Here is a 12,804-nt window from a genome sequence, read left to right as displayed (position 1 = left end):
CCCACCTATGAATCACACATACAGTCACAAACAGAACAGGTTCACATTCCTCTTAACCCAAAATACTTCAAGGATTTCTAGACAATGAGAAGAAATGTAGAGTCTGACACATATATATGCATAACAACTCTAAGGAGAACTTGTAGATAGAGTCTAATCCAATAATGCACCTTTCTGCTAAGTTCCTGCCTATATACATTCATTCAAATGAACAGAGTACCTTTCGTTTCACACAAGTAGTGAGACAAATTTGCAGTGCTTTAAGAAGCTTTTAACAGGTTCAGAAATTGTTAGATAGGACACATGCTCAGCAAATAAAGTTTTAGAGCACTCCTCAGAGTTACTACTCCAATTATTGAGTAGGATTTCAGTTAATATTCTTGTGCATTTAATTTTGATTAATCCATGGGTTTAATCAAAGGATTAAAACCTTTGATTTTCTGATAAACCCATAGGCCTTGTCTTTCCACATGGGAAACAATCTCTTATTAATCACTCCAGCAGACAGGAAAATACAGCCACACCTTTGTATTTTTTCTTGCCAAAGTACAGCGTCTCATGGCAACTGTCTGTGAAAAAGAACAGGGAAGAATTTGTACAGTTGTAGAACAAAAGCCTCAACTAAGAAACAACACTAGGACTATTAAATGCCACTCATGTCACTCATCTCTTTAAGTGTCAGCCTCTGTGAAATAAGACAACATCATATCCAAAAAGTGTGAAAGTAGAAGCAGATAAAATTATGGTACATCACTGGAAGCTTTGTGCACCACTAACTTTGCCAAGCACAAACTAAAAAACTGGAGATGGTTGGATATACCTTATTGTCTGCGGTTCCCAAAACAGAGGGAACAACAACTCATGTGAAACTCACCATGTGAAAATGGTACAAGCAAAGTTTTTGTCTCCTATTTGAATCTGGTGGATTGACCACCATGAACACCAGGGGTCCCTTGAATATTGTAACCTCAGTGTGTGAACTAAATGAGTTTCTCTCCTGAAAAGGGGGGGTTTTGTTTGTTGTTTGTTTGTTTTAAACATAAGGCTAAACTTCCCTAGGAGAACTAGAGATACAAACACAAAATGATCCCTTATGGATAAGTTCAGCAGCTGCAGACTTAGATTTAAAAAAATCGTGGGTTACTCCCAAAGCCAAAAGGCACTCAGTATCCTAACTTAAACACTTAGGAAAATGCTATCATAATAGAGTACATCAAAAAAGGCATGAGAGAAGGCCAATGTTAAAAGCCCTAAATTGTCCAAAAGACAAAAAAAAGAAATTTTGCCCATAACATCCCTATCTCCCAGGCCTCGTGAAAGAAAATAAAAAGGTTTGACCTATCTCAGAGTCCTTAATAGCAGCTGCCATTTAAAACAGGAGAAAGGAGGACAGTCTATTTCCTACATCCAGCCATACCAGAAGAGGTGTGTCCAGGAGGCCTTAAGTTATCAAACTGAAACAGCATTCACAGGAAGGGTTAACTTGACATTTTAGGGTCTCTCAGGTGTCTCACAGAAGTTAGTGCTCTGCTTATCTGCAAGTCTTGTAACCCTTTGAAAATTAATGGACTCTGCAGCCAAGTGCAAGTGGCTACAAGGCAGGTAACACTTCCAAATCTGCCAGCAGAAGTCTGGCAGTCTAAAACATTCAACAAAAAAAGGAAGAACAGTTTTCATGCCGAATTTTGGAAGTTATTAACTTGCCCACACTCCTGTAGGGTCATAAGAGGGGATGAGACAACTTACTGGCAACTCCAACAGAGAAGCCCAAGAAAGTTAAAAGGTTGGCATTTCTGAAGAAAGAAAACACTCTGGCTGGCGAGAGAAAGATGCATCACATCACTTTAATTGACCACAGGCATGGAGAAGGAGCAGGAAGGAATAGCAGGCCTTGCCTTACATATACTCATTTAAGTGCTTGGGTACACATACATGTGCATGTGCATTATTTCAGGACCTGAAGTATTCACTTTCCACAACAACACAGTGAGATCATTAGACATAAGCAGCATAAGGTTCCAAGAAATCCACAAGCACTAGCAGGAAGCATTTGTAAGTGGATTTGTTGGATTTGTACCTTCAGATTTGAACTTTGTTCTTTTATTTAAAATATAGGCCAAACAGTGGCAGTCCTGCAATTATGACTCAACATTCATTAATAAGGAGCCTCTAAAGAAATGTCATTTGGATGATGTGCTTTTACTCACATCCCAAACTTGCATCACATAGTTCTGTATTATAAAAAAATATGGCAAACCCATTCCAGCTGCTGAACATATTACACTGGTAATTCCCACAAGCAGTGGTATACCTGTGTCTGCCTTTCTGAAATCAGAATTTCTTGCTGCCCTTTTTATACACTTATTCCCTGATGACTGCTATGCTACAGAAAACACAGCAAGGCCATTTCTTGCATAGCAGCAAGGAATTTCAGCTTCACATTAAACCAGTAAGATTAAAACAATTTTGCACTTTTGAGTTACTAGACACCTACATCTCTAGTTCACTACCACCAACGGTACTAAAAGTGATGCAGAGTATTTTGTACTTCATATTCCAATTAAAATGGAAATGTACACTATTATGTGGCCTCTACACAATTACTCTAACAGTCAAATACCTGTATCTGTGGTAAAATTCATACTTATTTCATATTTTACTTGACAAAGTATACACAAAACCATACCACCTACAGCAGATTGCTAAGATCCAAATCCATTTTATACATGATCATTTTAAAAATTAACTACACAACACTAGTTTTCTTACAGAAAGACACTGTAAAGCAAAATCAAAATACCCTCAAGAACAACACCAAAATTGCAGTATGGTCAAATGACTGTAACAAACATTTATTTTCTTTGTGCTTTTTAATAGAATAAAAATTTCCTGCGTTTGTACAATAAATAGAACCAGCAGGCTTTCAAAAGTGCTTTCAGTTACTATGAAGTCACATCAAGAATCCAGTATACACACCTTGGTGCCTCCTCCACAACCTTCTGGTTTCTCCTTTGAATGGAGCATTCTCTTTCATTCAACCACAAGGCATTGCCATGTTTATCTGCCAAAACCTGAAACAATAACACACTGCTATTAACAAACAGATATAAGCATATGGTCTTTGGGCATAATACTGTTCTGCAGTATTTAGGGTTTGGGGTTTTTTCCCAATCTAAAAATAAAGCTTGAGGGGGAAAAGCTCATGTAGGAAATTAATTATATGTGGAATACTAATTGAACATTCCTTCAAATTTTGAGAAGGACTATTCTGAAGCCTCTATGTACAATCTGTACATAGCAAAACACCCTCTCACTTCAAAATTTTATTTCTGAATATTAGGGATCTTCTTACAAAAGGCTGAAATAAGATTAAAACTACATTTTCAAGCATTTTAAATTGCACTGCATTACAAAATTAAACAAAAGCAAAATATTGCATTGACAAAAAAAATCTCAAAGGTTGCCAAATTTTGCTCCTGAATTACACACAAAAGCTTTCAGAAAAAAATGTCTAATGGAGCTTTCTTAGTAGGCAAACCACAATGCCCTGTCTTTAATGAAGAAAAAAAAATTTCAGAAACTTTGCTATCCTTCATTAAGGAGAACAAAATTTGCACCTCCCTTAGTACTTTCAAAGGAAATAAAAGCAGTAGTTTCAAGATATTTTTTTTAAAAAATCAGTAACTACAGCTCTTGGCTGCAGCTTCAGTTCATGGAAGAGGTAAAAAAATCAAGTCTCTAGATCCAACTACATAAATTACATGCTAGAAAAAAGCCCACAAGTTGAGCATAGCAGAACTCTTAATTGATTCTGCAAAGTAGAGGGGAAAGTAAAAAAAAGAACTCTGTCCCTTTATGAAACTGATGGTATGATGCAGCCATTTCCAATAACAAATACTAGATTTGAAGATTCAAGTAGACTTCTTCCCATCTTATGATGATAACTCTACACTTATTCTTAGAACAATTTCTTTTAATACAGACCACACCTGCTCCCTTTCTTCCTTATAAAATTTTTCTTCTAACCCATTTTTTTTCCATCTATCTTCCTGCTCTGATCTGCGGGAACCCATGCCAATATTCATGCTTCATTCTTTAATAGCTCAGTCCTACACTGAAAACTGACAAGATAAAACAAGGAGACAATCTTCCTCAAACTGTGTGAACTCAACCATATCTACTCACATTTGTGACAACGAATCTGTATTATTTATTATTCCTTTTAGCACCACAGAGCAAGTATGGCACAAGGCAAGATGAATTCCTGCATCTATGACACCAATGGCTGCTAAGGCGTGAAAAATCTGAGTAGATGTGACTGAAAACGAGGCAGTGAACTCATGAAGACAACTTAGGTGCACGGAGCAGCATCAGATCCAGGGTGCTCTGTGCCCTGTAAGATCAGATGTTTTCCCTCCTCAAAAATTCTGTTGTGCTCTCACAAATTTATGGAGCTTTCTAGTGGAAAAAGGAGTCTAGAAGACTGACAGTTTTAGGATTTTGTAAACTACAGCACTTGCCAGAGCCCCCTTTCCTGTCCAGAGGGAGGTTTAGCAGCAGCAGTAGCACCAGGACGCTCCAGCCAACTGCTAGATTCCCTAGCTAGGGACTCAACACAAAGAACAGCGGGAAAAAGGAAAAGGGAAAAGGGGTGCTTCCTACCTAAGTGCTCACTCATCCAATCCAGATGAGTGGAGCTCTACAAACTCATGAGGCCCTACAAGAAATCGTTTGGAAGGTACAAAGATTTTTGGACTGATTTTTTGTGGGGGTTATTTTAGTATTAAAGCAGTACCTCTAGAGCATAGCATAGTACTTGATGGAAAAATCACTGTCCTGTAAGCAGAATGATTCCTTGTGAGCACTTCTGCTTCACTGTTAGAAAGCCTACAACTTTCCACAGAATTCTGTCTCATTAAAACAAACAAAAAACACTGGAAAATTACAATAAAAACTGGTCACTGTGCTTCTCTCCTCTCTCTCTGTATTTTTCAGAAGAGGATAATATATTTTTTCAATCCAAGCAGTAATTTTTCTTCCACTTCAGGACTTCTTTCATATCCTACTAAATTTCATCAACTGGATCTTAAAAGAAATGTTTTTCTATTGTTAATGGGAAAAAAAAGACATGCATGAACATTTACTATGAGAAAGTAATTACAAATAGAATAAGCCAACAACATCTAGCATTAGGCTTTTATTTTTATTCTGTGTCCACTGTTTCCAGTAAAAGAAACTAGCCATAAAACAATTGTATTTCAGAAGACATTTGCAGCATTCCAAAATCATAATCTCTGAGATGTTGTGAGATCCAGTACACATCTCACTAAAAATGCATGTCCCAGCTACAGCTTTTGTTTCTATTATCTAAATATTCATAACAGAAAATGTCCATTTTGCAGGATTAGATGATTAGGACATCAGTATATGCTATGTACATCTACATGCATTTGTAATAATAAAATTAATTAAATATTATGTAGTGGAATCCCTCCTACATGATTCAGCTAAATTCTGTTTCCAGTTGTAGGACTGTTGTCTGGCCAAGTAGTAGACATTCCATGTACTCTTACTTTAAGCTTTTTATCAGATACTTCAGGAGAACAAGACTTCAAATCAGTTCAAGCATAAAGTGTATTTGGACTCTATTTTCCTGTTAATTGTTTTAGTCTTTTCTCATGTTTTACAAAGTGATTGTTTTATAGCTAGACACAGGAAACTTCTTATTTAACAATTTTAAGTACCATTGCTTTGGAGAAATATAAGAAAGCTAAAAAAAAGTTCTATTTAAAAGTCACTGCTAAATTAATAAATATTTGGCATCTGGTCTCAAATTGTTTGTATATTCAGCAGTTTGAAAATGAACCAAGGTCAACGTCCTAAAGCTGATTAGAACATGAAGTTAAAATGATATGCTATGATATTGTTAGAAGGTACCATCAAAGTGCTTGTATAAGGAAAACAACATTCACGGTATACCCATTATAAATAAAACTATAAATTATTAATAGCAAAGCCATTTTATTGAATTTATTCATCTGTTCCTAAATACAGCACTACTTAATTTTTTGGGTTAACCCTTTTTTAAACCCAAAGGAATCAAGACAATGTAAATACTGCCCCAAACTCATAGAATTATGGAGGAACCAATCTCATCTAACTTTTCTCATTGAAGAATCAGCAGGAACCTGCTGAATCTCCCAAATCTGCAAGGACTGAAAGAGATCTCTAAGGTGCACTGATCCGCATAGACAAAAAAAAAGACATATGTAGCCAAAAATTATTAGCCGTGGCAAGAGAATACAGAAAGATGCTCTAGCAATCTGACCTCTTTGAACCCTAAATCAATGCTGAAACTGAGTTCACTCTGTACCTTTCCATGACTTTTTCAATAGAGAATAAGGTTCCATTTTTACACCATTTCTTCATTTTGCTGTTAGACTGTTTACAGACCATTTCTTCATTTCACTCTTCCTTCTTCCCTTCTACTCCTCTCTGCTGAGACCATACCAGGAGCACAACATCCAGCTCTGGAGCCCTCAGTACAGGAAAGACATGGGCCTGTTGGGACAGGTCCAGAGTAGAGCCACAAAAATTATCAGAGGGACTGAACACCTCTGCTGTAAGGAAGGGCTGAGAGATTTGGGGTAGATCAGCCTGGAAAAAAAGAAGGCTCTGGGGAGATCTAACTGCAGCTTTTCAGTACTTAGATGAGGCTGATAAAGATGGAGACAGGGCCTATAGTGACAGGAAAAGGGGTAATGGCTTTAAACTCCAAAACAATATATTTAGACTAGATATAAGGGAGAAATCTTTCATTAAGATTTGTGATAAATCTTAGGGAGTGATAAAACAGCAGAACAGTTTACCCAGAGAGGTGGCAGATGGCTCATCCCCAGAAGCATTCAAGATCAGGTTGAACAGGACTCTGGGCAGCCTGATCTAGTTGAGGATGTCCCTGCTCATTGCAGAGGGTTGGACTGGATGGCTTTTCAAGGTCCCTTCCCACCCAAACTACAATTCTGTGATCTGCAAGTTAGCCCCATAGGAAGTGTGAAGCTGTGGGCATACATCTGGCAGAGTGAAAAATGCTTAATATTTCTCTCTTAGAAATCATTCCACACTATAAGTTTACTGTTGTTGTTTCACTCAGTTACTGAGCTCTCACTACTAAAAAAAAACCAACCACCTTGTGCCACAACACAGAAAGGGTTTAGATTTCGCACTAAAGTAAATGAAATTTCTGTGTAAAAAATAAAATTTCTGTTGAGGAAATTAATATGCTCCATAGAGATTTCTTGTCAGGAAATACCTCAAGGCTATTGACAAACACAATCCAGCTACCTACATAAGATCAAACATCACAAATTTTGAAATCATAATTTTGTGAACAAGTGCCTAAAAGAAACAACTTTTGTTCTGCATCAGCAGACTTAACTCTAAATCAAATAAATGACAGAAATAGAAATAACGCAGAAGTTAAAGAGAATACACCTGATTTTGAACCAGAAATTTCCCAAAATGAGACACAAATCCTCCTCCCGAGTTGCCAAGTAGAATTAGATACTTCAGAACAAAATTCCAAAATACTGAGAAAACCACCTAGACCTGGCAACAAATTGTTAAGCATCATTAGGCAGTTGTTGAACTCCTACATCCTCTGCTGCACTCAAGCACTCCAACAGGATCCAGAGTTCAAACCTCCAGCCTTAGGACAGATGCCTATGACATTTTTTTCTCCCCCAACAAACTGAGCACAGTTCACAGTCTTCCTGCTAAAGAAAGGCTAGGGAATAAAAACAGGAAGGCTGTATTGTACATGATAGCCATGTAGTTTGAGCAATGACCCAAGACACCGGAAAACACAAGACTCTAGGCCTTTTTTAGTGGAGTGTTTGAAACATTTTGAACTTTGTTTTATTTATGAGTTCAAATCTCATTAAATAAATACACAATAATTACTAGTAGCAATAATAATAGTACAAACCTGGATTTCTATGTGACGAGGGTTATCAATGAACTTTTCTATCAGTAAGCGATCATCACCAAAACTTGAAGCAGCTTCTTGAGACGAAAACCTAAAACCTTCCCTTAAATAATGAAAAGAAAAAGAATAATCTGTATTTAACAAGTCCTGAAGCATACAAGAACACTTACTAATTTCAGTAAACAATCAATCTTCACTAATCAACACACATCCAAAGACTAAGTCATATCATTTGCAATTGATTCTGTAATCAATCCTTTTTGACACGTTTTTGCCAAGTCAAAAAAAACCCCAACCAACCACAAATAGAACCAAAACATTCTCAAAGCACAAAAAATTTCAGTGTGTTTAAAAAGCCTGAACATTTACTACAACTATGTATTCATTTTCTTCCACAAAACCAATAAAATAATTGAATTGTAAGTACCTGTGATTACCAAGTACTTGCTATACAGAAATAAATGTGAAGTTCATCATTACTTCCAGCACACAGCCCTCTTAACATTCAAGAACAGCAGAAGTTGGTTAATTCTGCATTAAAGAACTGCAAATACAATATTTCAGACATTGCAGATTCCAGCACAGAACACAACCTAAAGATGCAATATTTGACCTCAAAGAACACACCAGTTGTATTATTAGTTTTTCCCTGCCTTAAAATATAAGGGAATGAGTGTTGTACAGAGCATTCTGTACGCTTCCCTCTGTTTCTTCTCTTACACCTGTAGTTAAACAAAAGAAATATTGCAAGCTACTTTATTTATTAATTTTCTTTAATAGCAGAAAGAATACTCCTTGAGTCATAAGCTCTGACAAACAAGTTTATCAACAGCTTTCTCAGGGTGAGACAGATCATAATGCAGGGACCCAAAGGCTTCACTGAAATTTTCTACAAGCTCTGTAAGTCACACATTAGTGAAAGCTTGGTCAAGTTTCTGTGTGACTGAAACAGCATCCCTGACATCTGTGCCCAGAATAAGAGCTACAGCACAACTGAGTTGAAGTTTTTATGCTTTCCATATCTTGCCTGTAGTTAACCCAGACCATTGATTTGCAAAATAGGTAAATTTACAGTAGAGAAATGTGTATATTTCAAAGTACATCTTCACACTTTTTTCAACATTGTGGGATAATACATGTTGTAATTTTGAGAGATTATACCTAATGTACAACTTTGCTAAATTCATACTTAACTTCAACACATTTAATTACCTAGTAAAGAGAAAAAAGGGACATCAAAAGTAGTGATTCTGTGCACTACCTGATCTGTCAAAAAAAAAAACAAGTGCTGTAACAAACAGCCATACATAGTGCTTCTTATTGAAAGTGATTTACAGCTATTTTAACTCCTATATCAAAGGCTGTTTTGTTTTGTAAACATTTTTGTGTCACATAGTTTTATGCATAATTATTCACAATTGACTTTCTTTCACTGAAGCTAATTAGAAATCTAAACTGCAATACTTGTTAAAAAAAGACAGGTGCCTAATCATCTCATCCATACATTTGCAAATCTTTTTAAATTACATATAATAGGAATTAATATCTCAGATATTCTGACCTTGTTTTAGCTTACAAAACTGTGCAGTTGTAATTGGGCAACAACAAAAATTAATTCCAAATAGATGTGAGGAAAAAAAATTTAAAAGAAGCAGCAGAACAGGCTTTTTAGGAAGGCTGTGTAATCTCAGTGCAAGACCCAATCAGGTGGAGCTCTAAGCAACCCGTTTAAACTGATGTTATTCAGAGGATGAAGCTGGATGAGATGCTGTCTCTAGATCCCTTCAAACATGCACAATTATAAAGAGGAAAAACAGGATCTCTCTAAGGTTCACCTCTCTCCCTACAGTACATTTACTCACACTGAAGTTTAAGCTGTACAAAAGCATTACTGATGTTGCCACAAGCCTTCCTGTGGTTGTCTCAAGTGAAACAGCCACGCCAACTTTCTGCCTCCAGCTCTGAAATCAGCAGTGCTGCTTTAATTAAAACAATTTTCTTTCGAGGCAGTCAGACACTAACAAAAGACTGTACTCATTATGTAAAATTTCAGTTTTCAAAATCAGGAAATAGTAAAAGAACATTTTCTTTTTCTTGTCAAGGCCAGCATTAGAAGGACCATCTAATTAAAAAATAGATGTTTGATAGCCATTAATATAGTAGCAGCCCTTTAAAACCCTGAGAAGTAGCCAATAGATACTCAAATGTTGTTGACTTCACACACAGAACCAATATAGATTGCTTCAGCTTAACTCCAAACTAAAAAAACAAAAAAAAAAAAAAACAAAAACAAAAAAAAAAAAAACAAAAAAAAAAAAAAAAAAAAAAAACAAAAAAAAAAAAACCAACTAAAATTATCTAGTCACAGCATTTTACACGTGTAGATGGCATGAATATGTGAATGAGTGGGTTTTTTAAAAAATAGGGTTTTAGGAAAGACTGTTCTTTACTCATCCAACAGATTCCTTCCCCTTACTTGAGCAGCACATAGGATGCAGGACAGACCAAAGATGACAAGCCCATACACTCCTGTTTTTGCACAGTACTTTGAAACGCCAAATGCAAGGCTTTGGGAAGATAATAAAGTTAATGCATAGGCTTGTAATAGGTAATAATGTTGCGTTTTAAAAAGCATTGTCTTCTTAGACCACACACTTCATATACCCTCTGCTTTAGGAGGTGGAGGATTCAGAATGATTTTGCTAATTATTATTCCACATTAATATCTTCCAGTCCCACTCCTCTTTCCATTCACAAGACCACAGGAACAGAAATTATAAGGAGTTCTTGGAATCTGAGAGCAGATGTTTGATTTTTATTCATAAAATTGGCATAAGCACGAAGAAAGAATTTCAGAAACAGGACAATTTACATTTTCCTATTATTACATGTTAAAAAACAAAATCATTTCTCTAAACATCTGCTGCTGGAAGCTGCCTTGGTAAAAACTTTCAAAACATATACCCACTAAGCATGCAAGACTTCAATATCTAGGAAAAGTTACAGAAGGCAAGACAATAGGGGGGAATTGCTAACACAAAGCTCCAAAATTTTCAAAGGTAACTCTTAAATTATTTAGTACAAAATTCCAACTTGGAGGTTATCATGTCTGCAGCTGAAGCTGCTAGCTAAAGACACTAATTTCTATCTGCAAATTCACAGAGTTTAAAACATGGGCCAATAGCTCCTGCATGATGACCTCTGACACTCAACTTACAAGCAAGTAAGTGCCTTCACATCAAAGACCCATCACAACCTCTGCCAGAAAATTTCAATCTGTTCTTTGGAAAAGACAGAGTCCTGAATTTAATACCTTTTCAGAGCTGCCAGGCCACCTCTTGGAGCCATGATGCCTAAAGGTTTAGTTAGATGTACAATTGCTATGAGCATACTGGAAGCAAGAAGCCTTCAGTTTCTGCACAAAGAGGGAATGACACAGATGAGGTGCAGATATCAGACACATGCCCTGGTCATGCTCTGCTGTACTGCATCATGAACTACTCATTACCTGTGCCTGGAAACCTTTCAGATCAGGTTTGCTGGGGTGCAACCACAGAGGCTCTTCACATGCAAGACCAGAGTTGGGATGATCAATGACTCAGTTAAAAATAGGTTTAGATACAGAGCACGACAGAACTTTCTCAGGCTGAAGGAAAAAAAAAATCTACCAACCTGAACTTAAGGTAAACTGCTTTTCAGAAATCTGCCCTTGATTTTTCAATATAATTTCAAGTGGGCATCTATTAGGTGAAGAAAAGGCATGCTAAATGACGCTTCTACAAACCAAGAAATCTAGCTATGGATTACATTAAAGTGAACACAGGGCTATTTTAATTTTAGATGTGGGTCAGTGGCTTGAACTGTACATAAAAATTCAACTCTAGAACTTGACCAAAATTAGGAAAAAAGCAATAAAATTGAGGACTGGGAGGGACTCAGATCTTAACACAACAGCAGCCCTACACAGAGAGGGGGTCAACACTGCAGACTTCCACAGTGAAGAGCATGTGAAGAGCTGTTTCAAAAAACAAATTGCAACATTGACAAAACTGTACCAGTATTTCTTTTAGAAATACTAGCTGAAAATTAACAGAAATCTTAGCTATAGCAGTAATAATAATTATTATATTAATAATATATAATATTATATAGATAATAGAGGATCTAAAACAATTGTGATCATTTGGCATATATAAGGGACATGAAAGATGAAGCAGTAAGTTACCACCGAGAACAATTCTGTGACAGCAGTATTTAAGTTCCTCAGATCAGTCTTTTCCACTTCCAATGGCTATTTCCACCACCATGCCACAAATAATTTAAGGTTCCTTATTGTACACAAAGCCAGTTGAAACAAGAAAGGTTTTCAACTAGCCTGAAAATCCAAAAGTATGTTTCAAACAAGGAGAATCTTCACCCAGAGGGTGGTTGGGCACTGGCCGTGGTTTCCATAACCACAGCCTTTCTCCAAAATAAGTTAGCAATCATGACTTTAGATCCACTTTTATTTTAAAACATCCCCTTTTATTTTAAAACAGTTACTTTAATCAAGCTCCTTTGCTTCTTTCTGAACTAAACAAGAAATGAACTCCTTCCTTTCAAGTCCAACAGACAAACTGCTGCCTGCACAAGATCAAGGCAGTAATTTTGGATTCTAAAGCAGTAGAAACAAAGTATCCTTTTAAGAAAGAAGGTTATTCTAGATCTTCATTCTAATGCACAAAACATTATTTTCCTATTTAGATTTGAATACAAATGGACTACATAGAGCATGGTACAAATAAACCCATCATGTTTTCTTTAAATCTAAAATTTAA

General features: G+C 36.3%; 1 protein-coding gene across 3 annotated transcripts in view; it reads right to left on the bottom strand.

The window, feature by feature from the left end:
• Nucleotides 1-12,804, bottom strand: part of PCCA (propionyl-CoA carboxylase subunit alpha) — a 274,953-nt gene that overhangs the window by 167,530 nt on the left and 94,619 nt on the right. For all 3 annotated transcript variants that reach the window (XM_058821827.1, XM_058821835.1, XM_058821843.1), the window contains 2 exons: nt 7,988-8,090; nt 2,977-3,071 (listed from right to left, as the gene is read on the bottom strand). In XM_058821827.1, the coding sequence (XP_058677810.1) occupies nt 2,977-3,071; nt 7,988-8,090 (198 nt within the window). The remainder of the gene's footprint in view (nt 1-2,976; nt 3,072-7,987; nt 8,091-12,804) is intronic.

This window comes from Ammospiza caudacuta, chromosome 2 (genome assembly GCF_027887145.1).
Source record: "Ammospiza caudacuta isolate bAmmCau1 chromosome 2, bAmmCau1.pri, whole genome shotgun sequence".
Classification (NCBI taxonomy): Eukaryota; Metazoa; Chordata; class Aves; order Passeriformes; family Passerellidae; genus Ammospiza; species Ammospiza caudacuta.
Note: the sequence above shows the minus strand (reverse complement) of the source record. Positions and strands in the feature narration are given on the sequence as shown.